Below are 13419 nucleotides of genomic sequence, written 5' to 3' on the forward strand. Positions count from 1 at the left end.
TTACAAGGCCAGAAGGGACCTAGCCTGACCTCCTGTACAACACAGGCCATAGGACTTCCCTGAATAAATTCCTGTTTGAACTAGAGCATATCTTTCAGACAAACATCCAATCTGAATATAAAAATTGCCAGTGATGAAGAATCCATGACAACCCTTGGTGAGTGGTTCCAATGTTTATTTACTCTCACTGTTAAATTTGCACCTTATTTCCAGTCTGAACATGTCTGGCTTCAACTTGCAGTCATTGGATCTTGTTATACCTTTATCTGCTAGATCTGCATGTAGTAAGGTGAATATGTAGATCTCATTGTTTAGATCTCCTGAAGAAATGGTAGGTGCCCTCAAGGCTGCTTTTACATCTTTCAGTTGGTATATCTGAAGAGGCTGGCAGCTATGTACAGAGCTGTGGATGAGTGGTTCTATTCTTACCACAGTGATCCCAGAGGATGGCACTGGTCAGCTCAGCATCTGCAGGCATCTCTTCCATCACGGCTCCTGTTTGTGAATGTGAGGCTGCCTCAGCATGTGAAGGGGAGAACGAAGGGATGATTTGGGCTGCAGCTCCATCACATGCTAACACTCAGTCAGCTCCCCATCTTGCAGTTACATTGAGACAGTGCAGGTACAGCTCTCCCTCTCTTCCTCCTGTCAATTCCATTCCTCTATCCTTCAGCCTTCTCGTCACTCATGTGTGCCCTTTTCATATACATTGACCTCCCTCATGCAGCAGTCTTCTCTCCTTTAAATCCCTCAACACCCGTTTATAAGGATTGCTGTTTCCTCACTAGTCTCTCCTTATTGCAACAGGCTGTGTACATGTGACAATTCCCTGGAAGTCTTAATGTGAAAATCTATTCTATTCCTTCCTCACATCTCTGTTCTATGTATTGCTCCTGGACACACAGACTTGTCATATTTCAGTTGTCTAAAGTAGCACGCTTACCTGTAGCACTCCAAAACTCCATGATTTCAACTGTGGTAGTAGTGAGATGTATGATGGGCAGAAATGCTCTGAAAACAAAATATGAAGTAGGCTGGCACCCAGATTCTGCAATCACCTTAGTTTCACTTAGGACAGGAGGGAAGAAATGTTTAAAACCCCCAAACCTTTGCTTGTTGGTCATTTAAATGTGTGCCTAAGTCTTATACCAATAGGCAAACAATAGATATTTTACAAATTGGAAAAAAAAAATGACTGGGTAAAAGTTTTTCCCCAAATAAAAAGTTACTTTTCTGGGATATTTTAGTATGAAAGTTTCCTCAAACAAGATGACATGCCCCTTGTTCAAGTACATTCCAATTCTTTTCCATCAGCTACAGCACTTATCTGATTCTGGCTACAAAAATGCTGTTTGGTTGTCTTGTTGGTGCAATTATATACACTAGAGATAATTTTCTATGATGGCTTTCTATTGTTAAATGAAGTAGAGCAGTAAGTCATAGCATTTAAAAAAAACCATCTCTGACGTTAAGTCCTGCCCCACTCACTTTAACATTGCTCATAACCCAACACCATTCATTCTCTGTAATGGTAGGTATCTGTGTATGTGCTACTATAATAGGGAACAATTCTGACCTAGGACTTTGGTTACTAGTGAAGTATAAGTGTCTACTATTATAAAACCATCTGTAACTGCATTAGTCAGGGGAGTTGTTCTGGATTTACACCTGGAAAACTGAGATCAGACTCTGTATTACTGTGCTGGACTTTCCTCCTCCAGTTTCATTTATTGCTTTACCCTATACCAAAACCCAGTATTGCTACTAGTTGTGAACATGACAACAAGAACCAAGTAGTTTACAGTTGACTGCTTTGATTTATCCTGATCAGTTTAGAAGCAGCCTTGTTCAGTTTGAGATTATAGAAGTCATAAAATAAACTGGTATCTCTTACTGCTGCTGAAATGAGCAGAAAACACACTTTTCAAGTATACACATGAGCAAAGCAAGTACACAGAAATAAGATACAGAATTTCATGAAATACACAAACATGGGGTTTTAATAAGTTGTTTAAGAAAAAGCACCAAGGAGACCAACCAGAGATATGAATTTAACCCAAAAGAGCTCCCACCATCACCACACAAATAAATAAATATATATATTTTCTGTAAGTATAGTGTGTTCCCTTGCAGGCTCAATGATGCTGTCTTAGCTTGGTGAAGCAGTGAGAGGAAAGATACTTTTTCTGTTTTTAAACACAGGAAATCCTACTCCTCCTGCAATATCTCAGTTTTCAGGTACTTTCAACATGTTATTTTAAAACCAAAATGCTTAACATATGGCCTATTAAACCTTCCAACTTGAAAATTTTCTTCACTTCTGACCAAAGATAAAGTTAGATATCAATCAAAACTTAGAGAATTTTATTTTTCCTGTAAATTACTGTAAGGTCTAGCTTAGACTTCAATTAAACTAGAAATCAAAAGTTAGACACTTCACATTTTCTCCTGTATTCAAAACACTCACTTTTTACTGAACTCTGTACCAGATGACTGGAGGATCGCTAACGTGACCAATTTTTAAAAAGGGCTCCAGCGGTGATCCTGGCAAATACAGGCCTGTAAGCCTGACTTCATTACTGGGCAAACTGGTTGAAACTATAATAAAGAACAATATTGTCAGACATACACATGAACATAATTTATTGAGGCAGAGTCAACATGGTTTTAATAAAGGGAAATCATGCCTCAATCTACTAGAGTTCTTTGAGGTGGTCAACAAATATGTGGACCCAGGGGATCCAGTGGATATAGTGTACTTAAATTTTCACAAAGCCTTTGACAAGGTCCCTCACCAAAGGTTCTTATGCAAAGTAAGCTGCCAAGGGATAAGAGGGAAAGTGCTCTCATGGATTGGTAACTGGTTAAAAGATAGGAAACAGAGGATATGTATAAATGGTCAGTTTTCAGAATGGAGAGTGTTAGATAGTGGTGTCCCCCCAGGGGTCTGTTCTGGGACCAGTCCTATTCAACATATTCATAAATGATCTGGAAAAGGGGGTTAACAGTGAGGTGGCAAAATCTGCAGATGATACAAAATTAGTGAAGAGAGTTAAGACCCAGCAAACTGCAAAGAGCAACAAAAGGATCTCTCAAAAGTGGGTAACGGGCAACAAAATGGCAGATGAAATTTAATGTTGATAAATGCAAAGTAATGCACATTGGAAAGCATAATCCAAACTATACATATAAAATGATGGGGTCTAAATTAGCCGTTACCACTCAAAGATCTTGGAGTCATTGTGCATAGTTCTCTGAAAACATCCACTCAATGCAGAGGCAGTTGAAAAAGCAAACAGAATGCTGGGAATAATTAAGAAGGGGATAAATAATAGGACAGAAAAGATCATGTTGCCTCTATATTAATCCATGATATGCCTACATCTTGAATACTGTGTGCAGATGTAGTCACCACATCTCAAAAAAGATATATTGAAATTGAAAAATTCAGAAAAGGGCAACAAAAATTATTAGGGTTATGGAATGGCTTCTGTCTGAGTAGATATTAAGACTGGAACTTTTCAGCTTGGAAAAGAGATGGCTAAGGGGAGATATGATTGAGGTCTATAAAATCATGACTAGTATAGAAAGTAGATAAGGAAGTGTTTACTACTTCTCATAACACAAGAACTAGGGGTCACCAAATGAAATTAATAGGCAGCAGGTTTAAAACAAACAAACAAGGAAGTATTTCTTCACACAATGCACAGTTAACCTGTGGAACTCCTTGCCAGAGGATGTTGTGAAGGTCAAGAATGTAACAGAGTTCAAAAAAGAACTAGATAAATTCATGGAGGATAGGTCCATCAATGGCTATAAGCCAGGATGGGCAGGAATGGTGTCCCTAGCCTCTGTTTGCCAGCAGCTGGGAATGAGCAACGGGATGGATCACTTGACGATTACCTGTTCTGTTCATTCCCTCTGGGGCACCTGGCACTGGCCACTGTCGGAAGACAGGATACTGGGCTAAATGGACCTTTGGTCTGACCCAGGAGGGCCATTCTTATGTTCTCTCTTTCTTGCAATTTATACGCAAGATGAGTTCTGTTTAAGCAGAGTACTTACCATAATGAACACAATTAGTCACACTTAATAAATACGAATTCACTGTTAGGAATCAGAACTCTGAGTATGTAGAACGTGTTTGACAGATTTAGATTACCACAAAATCATGTAAAAACTGCTTTATTGGTTGCAGTTAACATGTTACAATAAATATTGATCCCAAACATGAAATCAACCATTGATGACAAGGACAAGCAAGATCCCTGAAGAATTATGTGAAATTGGACAACGATGTTAATTAAGGAGGCATCTTGTAAACCGGAATCATTTCACTTTCTTGGGCATTGCAGCTACAAACAGCTCATAAACAGCGTAGCATGTTCCTGAAATGGAAAGAGACAAAAGATAAAGTTTACAGAAAGGTACACATACAAATTGAGCTGCAAGTTTGAGACTTTGTAAAGCAAAGACTTTCTTGCAGTATGTAGGATCCAGTTAAGAGACAGACCTGACCTAAACCTCACAGCAAGTGAAGTTATCTAGAGCCTCAACTCAACCTTCGCTTGGAGCACCGAAAAGTTTTTACCAATGAAATTTTACCTTTGCTTCTCTTTTCAGGAGCAGCTTTAGGGTAATTTTATTTTTTATATAAAGAAAACACATGAAGTTGTATTTATGTGGTGAGTACTCCTAACAGACAGGTTAAATCAGGCTTTCAAAAGATTGTTTCAGTTTCAACCTAAGCTTAAAGTTTTTTGAATTTACAGTCTAACAACACTTTGCTTGGCCTTATTATGGAGTGCTTTTAACATGAGTGCACATGCACGCGCGCACGCACACGACTTGCCATTCACATTTTAAGACAACTACTTTTCAGGTTACACAAGAAATATAACTGTTTAATAATACAGTTTTCTGTCAAACCTTACCAAAAACCGTTAGAGCCATGGTGGTTCTATACAGCAAACCATCTGCTAGTCCACCCTTAAGATGCACTGGCATTCCATTATCCTCCTAATTGGAAAATAATAATAAAAAAATAGGAACATGAATAATCTTATGTGCATGCTGTTTAAGTTGTTCATTTTAGATATTCTAAATTTACCAAATATTACATGACCTACAAATAATTATTTTTGAGAGCTAGGTAGCCATATCATTCTTTCCAAATATTGTTAGTTTTCATTCTTTTTGAAGAATCCTTTTTAGCCAGTATGTTCCCACATATTTTTTAAGTCAGTAACTTAAGAGTCAATCTTGTCCTTCAAGTTCTGTTTTTGAATCAAAAGTTAGATACTACATTCTGATGTTAAGGTTATTTGGAAGTTGCAAATCTCAGCATCTTTCATCCTATTATATCAGTACATTATGTTAATATAGCATCTTTCATCCACAAAATATGCAGCCCCCAAGGTGCTTTGCAAACTTTAATAGAATTTTATCCAGTGCAAATGATGGCACTTGTGCAGTGGAATGCGGCAGAATGTTTAGTGCCAGAACTCCCTAGATGAGTTTTCTTTAGAATGAGAATTGTAGAATTTCACCAACTGAAATGACATGGGAGCTTAGGTAGGAAGAGCAGTCACTCAAATTAAGGTTTGGGCTAGGATACTCCTCGTCTTGTAAGAGTGCCACAAGCAATCAATGCCCCAATCATCCAAAAGACAGCAGTCTAACAGGAAGTCCTACTTCCACCACTATGTTGGGATATTAATTCAGGTGGAAACCATACCTCCGGCTGAGTCTCTAATACCACTTTCTATAAGTCTTCTCCTGGGACTTGCCCCATCCAAGTTCTGAGCAGGCTCAATCTGGCCTATTTTAGGAGATTTGATATGTATAAAGTTTATGTTGGTATGGCTACAGGCTAAGCATTAAAAACCCCACAATCCTTTAACTATAGAAATACATCAGTAAGTAGTGAATTTGCTGTGTGATGCTTTTTCACATGCACTACCTAAGTATTTACAAAAACAACAAGGAGTCCGGTGGCACCTTAAAGACTAACAGATTTATTTGGGCATAAGATTTCATGGGTCAAAAACCACTTCTTCAGATGAATGGAGACCTAAGTATTTGTTTTCTCCCATACGTTTTCTACTTTTCATTTGTTCTATGAACACACTTTTTGTACCTGGAACTATTTCATTTATCCCATCAGAAGGCTAGTTCAAGAAAGTGAAACAAATTCATATATTTTAAACCATGTAACACAATCACTCAAGCAGTCAGATTGTACAACAGTTGACAAGTCAAAAGATGCACCTTCTTCCATGTACAGAGCACTTCAATAACATGAACACTGCTTAGTCAATTTGAAATATAAGTTTTCCAAGTTATTCCCATTTAAAATGTGAAAGTAGATCTTCTCTACTTATTCCTCTAAACTATCTAATTAAATGCTAGAATCAAAGAACTGCACAAAATATCGATATAGTCTATCAAAGTCTTTTCTATTTGCTATAAAATTACACATTGATCATGCCTATTCAATACCTGAAAAAGCTTCTGCTTCTCTGGAACTCTGTTCGCAACTTGTCTGCGTGAAGCAGTGCTTATGGTCCTCTGGGAAATTTGCCGAAGAGCCTACAATTACAACATATAGCACTTTAAAAAGCTAGTTATACTTATCCACACTGAAGTGAAAGTTTTCCTAACTATTTACGGCTTACACATATTTCTAAAATTACAATGATGAGGGGGTCTTAGCTTTCCGAAACTTGGGAAATGCATAATATTAAGACTAGTCAACTGGAGGACTCAAGTTTTATGGAAGAGATTCAGGGTGTTTTTTGTTTTATTTCCACTCCAACAAACGATTACTGTTTAACTGGTAAAAGCAGAAGCTATAGTTGCATGCCCTCTGTTTCTTCTCTTCTGTGCCAAAGACTAGGCTTATGCTGCAGCACTAAAGAAAAACAACAATCTTAATCAGTTTAATTTTGTTGCGCTGAGTCCTAAGATTACACAAGCCTAGAATCTCATTTAATTACCATAGCTCTGACAGAAAAAGCTACACGAACTGCAAAAATTTTATCTTGCTCATAGCTTTCTATTAAAGTCACCTTTCAAATGATCTCAGCCCAACGTCTGACCAAAATTCATTCAGTCATTTTTGAGTTAGGTACTCAACCATTCTGGCCTTGACAACTGACCAAACCACTGCTGATCCCCTTACATGACACAGATGGAGTGATGACCCATTACTACAATGGCTCAAATTATTTATCTCCCACAGGGCTCAAAGATGGTAATACCAACTGCATCTTGTCCCTCAAAATACACCCCAAGTCTCAGATCTATCCTGTATTCCCTCATCTCCACTGTACACATAGGACCTCTAGAAGAAAAGAGAAGACACCAAGGTTATGTTTACCTCACTGAACACCTGCGGCTGGCCACTGTCAGCTGACTTGGGCTGCAAAGCTATTTAACTGTGCTGTAAACGTTCACCTCTTTGCTACACTTCCTCTAACTGTAGTGTCTGCCTTAGTTGGCAGTTTGAAACCTTGAACCAGAAAGTGCATCCCCACCAACAGCCTGCCTAGATGGCTAAATTCCTCCAGGAGAATGCAGCTTACAAAGCTCAGAATTAAATGTGTGACAGATTGAGATAATGAAAGAGGATCTTGCTATGGAATGAACTTCCGAAAGAGTCATGTCCAGAGTCTTCCCATCTTCACAAGATGCAAGACCCTCCATCCCTTTTGATAGAGCTTTTCCATCACAGACCTTCATGCAGATATTTAATTTACCTGGGAAACCCATCCCATAGCAATGGAGCCCCTCAGAAAACCCTAACCTTAATAAGCAGAAGGGACAACAGATGCTCTTCCATTTTTAAGACTGAAGACTATTTAACCCTTAAAAACCAGTGCCTAAGCACCACTAAGGAGAAGGCAGTCATTATTTGAAAACTGTATCTACTGGAGTCATAACGGATTAAGCAGTCATGTTAAATCGATCTTGCCCGTGACACCACGGGGCAGAGCGCTGCACCCAGGCTGTTTCTCAAAGGTTCATTTCAGCTCAACGGGCAGCCGCGGACAAAAAAGCAAAGGCGACAGCAGGCTGCGGCTGCCTACATAAGCCCCAACTGCGGCGCTTCCCGCTGTTTTGCGCGGACGGCGATGTCGGGCCGACGTCCCCACGGGCCGAGGGAAGAGCCAGCGTGACCTTGCGGCACCCTAGCAAGGGCCTTCCTCAGAGCCGCCGGCTCCCCCGGAGCGCGCCGCAACCGCCGCCGGGCGAACGGCGGGCCCCCGGGGCCGCTCACGGTCAGGGAGGCGGGGCAGGGCTCCCCTGCAGCCCTCGGGGCGCCAGGCCGCTCGCTGCGCTCCGCCAGGGGAGCCCCAGGAACAGCCCACAGCGCGGCGAGGCCTGGCCGGCGGGAGAGACCCAGGGAGCCGCCCGGGCAGCTGAGGGGCAGGGGACGCTGCGGCGGGGAGAGGAGACGCGCGGGGCCGAGCTGCGCCCACCCCCGGGGAGACCCGGCCGCGCTCACCAGCAGGTTCCGCAGCATCTTGGCTCTGGTCCCTTCACCTCGCACCGGGAAACAAGGACACCGGAAGCGGAAATCGCTCGGCTGCGGCCGGCCACAGCCCGCTCCTACGCAAACGCAAGCCTCCTATAGAGAGGAAGGGGAAGTGGCTAGAGCGGCTCTATTAAACTCCTAGAGCGTCGCTAGTCATGTGGTACCCGCCCTCCCGTCGGTGTCGCCTCCGGGCTCCGACGCCTGCGCAATGCGGAGTATATGGTAGTGGGGCGGGGCGGCTTCGCAGTGTTTGCCCCGCCTGCTCTTACAAGTCTCCACTGAGGGCGAGTCCACCGCCTCCCTAGGTAATTTATGCCAGCGCTTAGCCGCCCTGACAGGAAGCTTTCCCTGATGGCCAAGGTAAACCGCCCTTGCTGCGATTTAAGCCCATTGCTTCTTGTCCTATTCCCAGAGGTCTTTTTCTCCCTCCTCCTTGTAGCAACCTTTTATGTACTTGAAAACTGTTATCGTGCCGCCCCTCAGTCTTCTCTTCTCCAGACTAAACAAATCCAGTTTTTCCAATCTTCCCTCGGCAGTCATGTTTTCTAGACTTTTAAACACTTTTGTCGCTCGTCTCTGGACACTCTCCAGTTTGTCCTCATCCTTCCTGAAATGTGGTGCCCAGAACTGGACACAGTACTAGAGTTCAGCATCCGTGGGGAAAAAAAATACTGCATGCTCAGCACGCACTGGCAACCCCGTGGATCAGTGCCTCCCCCTCCCCCCGGTGCCTCCTGCCCACCAAGGACCCGGCCGGTCAGTGCCTCCCCCTCCATTCCGCAGATCGGATGTTCAGCAGCATGCTGGAGGCGCTGGGGGGTAGGGGGGTCAGGGGTGGGAAGAGGCAGGCAGGGGGAAGGGGTGGATGGGGAGGTGGGGCCAGGGTCGAGCATCCCCTGGGAACTAGCTAGAGATGTGAAGGGTAACAAGAAAACATTATACAAATACATTAGAAACAAGAGGAAAACAATGCACAAGGTAGGGCCATTACTCAAAAGGGAGGAAAGACAGTAACTGGAAATGGCAGAAGTACTAAATTACTTTTTTGTTTTAGTTTTCACCAAAAAGGTTAGTATTGACCTGATGTAGTGAATGCCAGTGAAAATGAAGTAGGATCTGAAGCTAAACTAGGGAAAGAAAAAGTTAAATTACTTAGGCTGTGTCTACACTACACAGAGTTTAGCGACGTGGCTGTGTTGCAACAGCCATGTAAAAGGCATGCAATGTAGCCGCTGTTTGTCGGCTCTCCTGCTGACAAAAAAACTTCCATCCCCAACAAGCGGCATTTGCATTGTCAGCAGGAGAGTGCCCCTGCCGACAATGCACTGTTCACACTGGCGCTTGTCACAGCAAAACTTTTGTCTTTCGGTGGGGGGGGTGTCTGAAAGGAAAATTTTTGTTGTTCAATTTCCAGTTTAGTCATAGTTTTAGACAGTCTTCAAGTCACCAGGGCCTGATGAAGTACATCCTAGAATACTCAAGATGACTGAGGAAATATCTGAGCCATTATCGATTATCTTGGAAAACTCATGGAAAACACGAGAGATTTCGAGGACTGGAAGACGGCTAATATAGTGTCAGTCTATAAGAAGGGGAATAAGGACAACCTGGGGAATTACAGAATAGTTATCTTTAACTTCAGTACCTGGAAAGATAGTAGAGCAAATAATCAAGCAATCAGTTTGCAGACACCAGGTCCTAAAAGATAATAAGGTGATAAGTAACAGTCAACATGGATTTGTCAAGAACAAATCATGTCAGACCAACCTAGTAGCTTTCTTTGACAGGGTAACAAGCCTTGTGGATGGAGAGGAAGCAGTAAAAAAATATATCTTGATTTTAGTAAAGCTTTTGATACTGTCTCACAACCTTCTCCGAAGCAAACTAGGGAAATATAGCCTAGACCAGGTGTGGGCAAACCTTTTGGCCTGACGGCCACATATGGGTGGGGAAATTTTATGCAGGGCCGGGGCAGGGGTGTGGGAGGGATTGTGGGGTGTGGGAGAGGGTGTGGTGTGCAGGAAGGAGCTCGGGGCAAGGGATTGGGGCAGAGGAGGGGTGTGGGGTGTATGAGGGGGCTCAGGGAAGGGGGTTGCGGTGCAGGAGGGGGCTCAGGGCAGGGGTGCAGGAGGAGTGCGGACTGCGGGAGGAGGCTCAGGGCAGGGGGTTGGGGTGCAGAAGGGATGCGGGGTGCGACAGGGCTCAGGGCAGGGAGTTTGGGTGCAGGATGGGACAGGGGGCTCAGGGCAGGGGGTTGGGATGCAGCAGGAGGCTCAGAGAAGGGGGTTGGGGTGCAGGAGGGGTGCGGAGTGCAGGAGCGGTTCGGGCTCCGGCACGGTGCCGCTTACCTAAAGCAGCACCAGGGTGGCAGTGACGCACACTGGAGCCAGGGCAGGCTCTCTGCATGCCTGCCCTGGCCCCACACTGCACCGTTCTGGGAAGCGTCCGGAACCACGTCCCTGTGCAGCCCCTGGGGGATGGAGGGCACAGGACTCAGAGCGTTGCCCTTGCCGTGCCTCCGGGTATCTCCCCCGAAGCTCCCATTGGCTGTGGTTCCCCTTTCCAGCCAGTGGGAGCTGCGGGGGGCGGTGCCTGGAGGCAAGGGCAACGCATGGAGCCCTCTGCCCCCCGTCCGGCCCCTGGGGCCACAGGGACGTGGTGCCAGCCGCTTCTGAGAGCGGCGTGGGGCCTGCGGGCCGTAGTTTGCCCACCCCTGGCCTAGACGAACCTACCATAAGGCATAACTGTATAATATGTAAAACTGAACAACAAGCAACAAAGTTTACAAAATTGTTAAAAAACACATTGTGTTATTATTTGTTGATTTAAAAACAAAATAGTTCTCCAACTTTGAACACGATAATTAGAAAACAATCAAATATTGTAAATAAAAATATAAAACAACAGTTATAACACACAGAGACAAGGGGTACTCATCCAATACGGTAAAGGAGAAACCAAACTTCAAGTATGTGTCATCATACTTTCTTACTATTTTCTTTTTTTGGGGGGGGTGGCTCATTTGGTGTAGCTCTGATGGTCCGGACTTTCCTTATCTTCTCCACCAGTACACCACTGTTCCGTCTAAGCTGTGCGCGTGTGTGCGCGCACACAGATCCTAAACCCCGCGCACACAGTGAAACACCGCGCGCACAAAAATTTGGACAGAAGCACAATAATTTGCACAGAAGAAATTTTTTGTGCACATGGACTGTCAAAAATTAGAGGGAACATTGCAGTGCACCCAAAAATAAATGACTCCGTGTCAGACTGAAATACTGCTTGCCACTTTTTACAGTTGTAAATGGTATACTGTGTGTATGTTGGTAGGTTACCTTGCAGGGAAACTCACCATTGTACTTGCAAGAATTAAAATTGACATATTGCAGCTTGTTGGGTTTTTTTAATAAAGTTTTTTCTGTACTCTGTCCAACATACACAGCTCAAAATGTTACTTTTATATAGCTTTTACTTAGATTTCAGAGTTATGTGGAGTTAAAGATTTACTAAGAGCTTGACTGGAGCAGTTGCGCTGGCGGATCACCCCGGAATGTGGTGTGGCCCGCCTTTGGGCTGCAGCCCACAGTTTGGAAGCCCCTGGGTTAGACAAACACCTGTCAGGAATGGTCTGCTTATTACTTAGTCCTGCCCTGAGTGCAGGAGACTGGACTAGATTACCTATTGAGGTCCCTTCCAGTCCTATGATTCTGTGCCCAGAGGCAGAAACTTATGTGCCGAGGGGACTTTTAGTCTGAAAATATAGGTGCTGAACAATTTTAGACATGTATAGGCATCCGATGAAGTGAGCTGCAGCTCATGAAAGCTTATGCTCAAATAAATTTGTTAGTCTCTAAGGTGCCACAATACTCCTTTTCTTTTTGCAGATACAGACTGTCAAGGTTCCTTCCCCACTCTGAACTCTAGGGTACAGATGTGGGGACCTGTGTGAAAACCACCTAAACTTACTTTTACCAGCTTAGGTTAAAACTTCCCCAAGGTACAAACTATTTTACCTTTTGCCCTTGGACTTTATCGCTGCCACCACCAAATGTCTAACAGGTATATAATTGGGAAAGAGCCCGTTTGGAAACATCTTTCCCCCCAAAATCCTCCCAACCCTTACACCCCCTTTCCTGGGGAAGGCTTGATAAAAATCCTCACCAATTTGCATAGGTGAACACAGACCCAAACCCTTGGATCTTAAGAACAATGAAAAAGCAATCAGATTCTTAAAAGAAGAATTTTAATAGAAGAAAAAGTAAAAGAATCACCTCTGTAAAATCAGGATGGCAAATACCTTACAGGGTAATCAGATTCAAAATATAGAGAATCCCTGTAGGCAAAACCTTAAGTTACAAAAAGACACAAAAACAGGAATCTACATTCCATTTAGCACAGCTTATTTTCTCAGCCATTTAAAGAAATCGGAATCTAACGCATATCTAGCTAGATTACTTACTAAGTTCTAAGACTTCGTTCCTATTCTGTCCCCAGCAAAAGCATCACCCAGACAGAGAGAGCCTTTGTTTCTCACCCCCTCCAGCTTTTGAAAGTATCTTGTCTCCTCATTGGTCATTTTGGTCAGGTGCCTGCGAGGTTATCCTAGCTTCTTAACCCTTTACAGGTGAAGGGTTTTTCCTCTGGCCTGGAGGGATTTTAAAGGTGTTTACCCTTCCCTTTATATTTATGACACGCCCCCCAAATCTCAGCTAGGGTGAAACGCTGGCTGTGATTTCTTCCTGGAGCTCTAGGAGAAAACAGAGTTAATAAGACACATGCACCTCTTAATATACTACCAAGTATATAAAGGCTAACAATATTTTCCACATCTCAAGGACGATTTTAACCAGTTGATTCTGGGAAACTTTCACGGGAGAGTG

At 43.5% G+C, this 13419-nt stretch overlaps 1 protein-coding gene and 1 long non-coding RNA gene across 4 annotated transcripts in view; one reads left to right on the forward strand and one right to left on the reverse strand.

Moving 5' to 3' along the window:
• Nucleotides 1-4169: 4169 nt before the first annotated feature.
• LOC102942813 (cytochrome c oxidase subunit 7A2, mitochondrial) lies at nt 4170-8675 on the reverse strand. Its single transcript, XM_007056803.4, has 4 exons — nt 8510-8675; nt 6502-6591; nt 4935-5019; nt 4170-4388 (listed from the first exon to the last, which is right to left on the reverse strand). Exons 1-4 carry the CDS (start codon nt 8525-8527, stop codon nt 4330-4332), a joined length of 252 nt encoding a protein of 83 aa, XP_007056865.1. The 5' UTR covers nt 8528-8675; the 3' UTR covers nt 4170-4329.
• Nucleotides 8676-8722: 47 nt separating this feature from the next.
• The window catches only part of LOC114018732, a 30489-nt gene continuing 25792 nt past the window's right edge, over nt 8723-13419 (forward strand). For all 3 annotated transcript variants that reach the window (XR_005224616.2, XR_006289452.1, XR_003563995.3), the window contains exon 1: nt 8723-8899. This is a non-coding gene — a long non-coding RNA (uncharacterized LOC114018732). The remainder of the gene's footprint in view (nt 8900-13419) is intronic.

Source organism: Chelonia mydas, chromosome 3 (assembly GCF_015237465.2).
Source record: "Chelonia mydas isolate rCheMyd1 chromosome 3, rCheMyd1.pri.v2, whole genome shotgun sequence".
Classification (NCBI taxonomy): Eukaryota; Metazoa; Chordata; order Testudines; family Cheloniidae; genus Chelonia; species Chelonia mydas.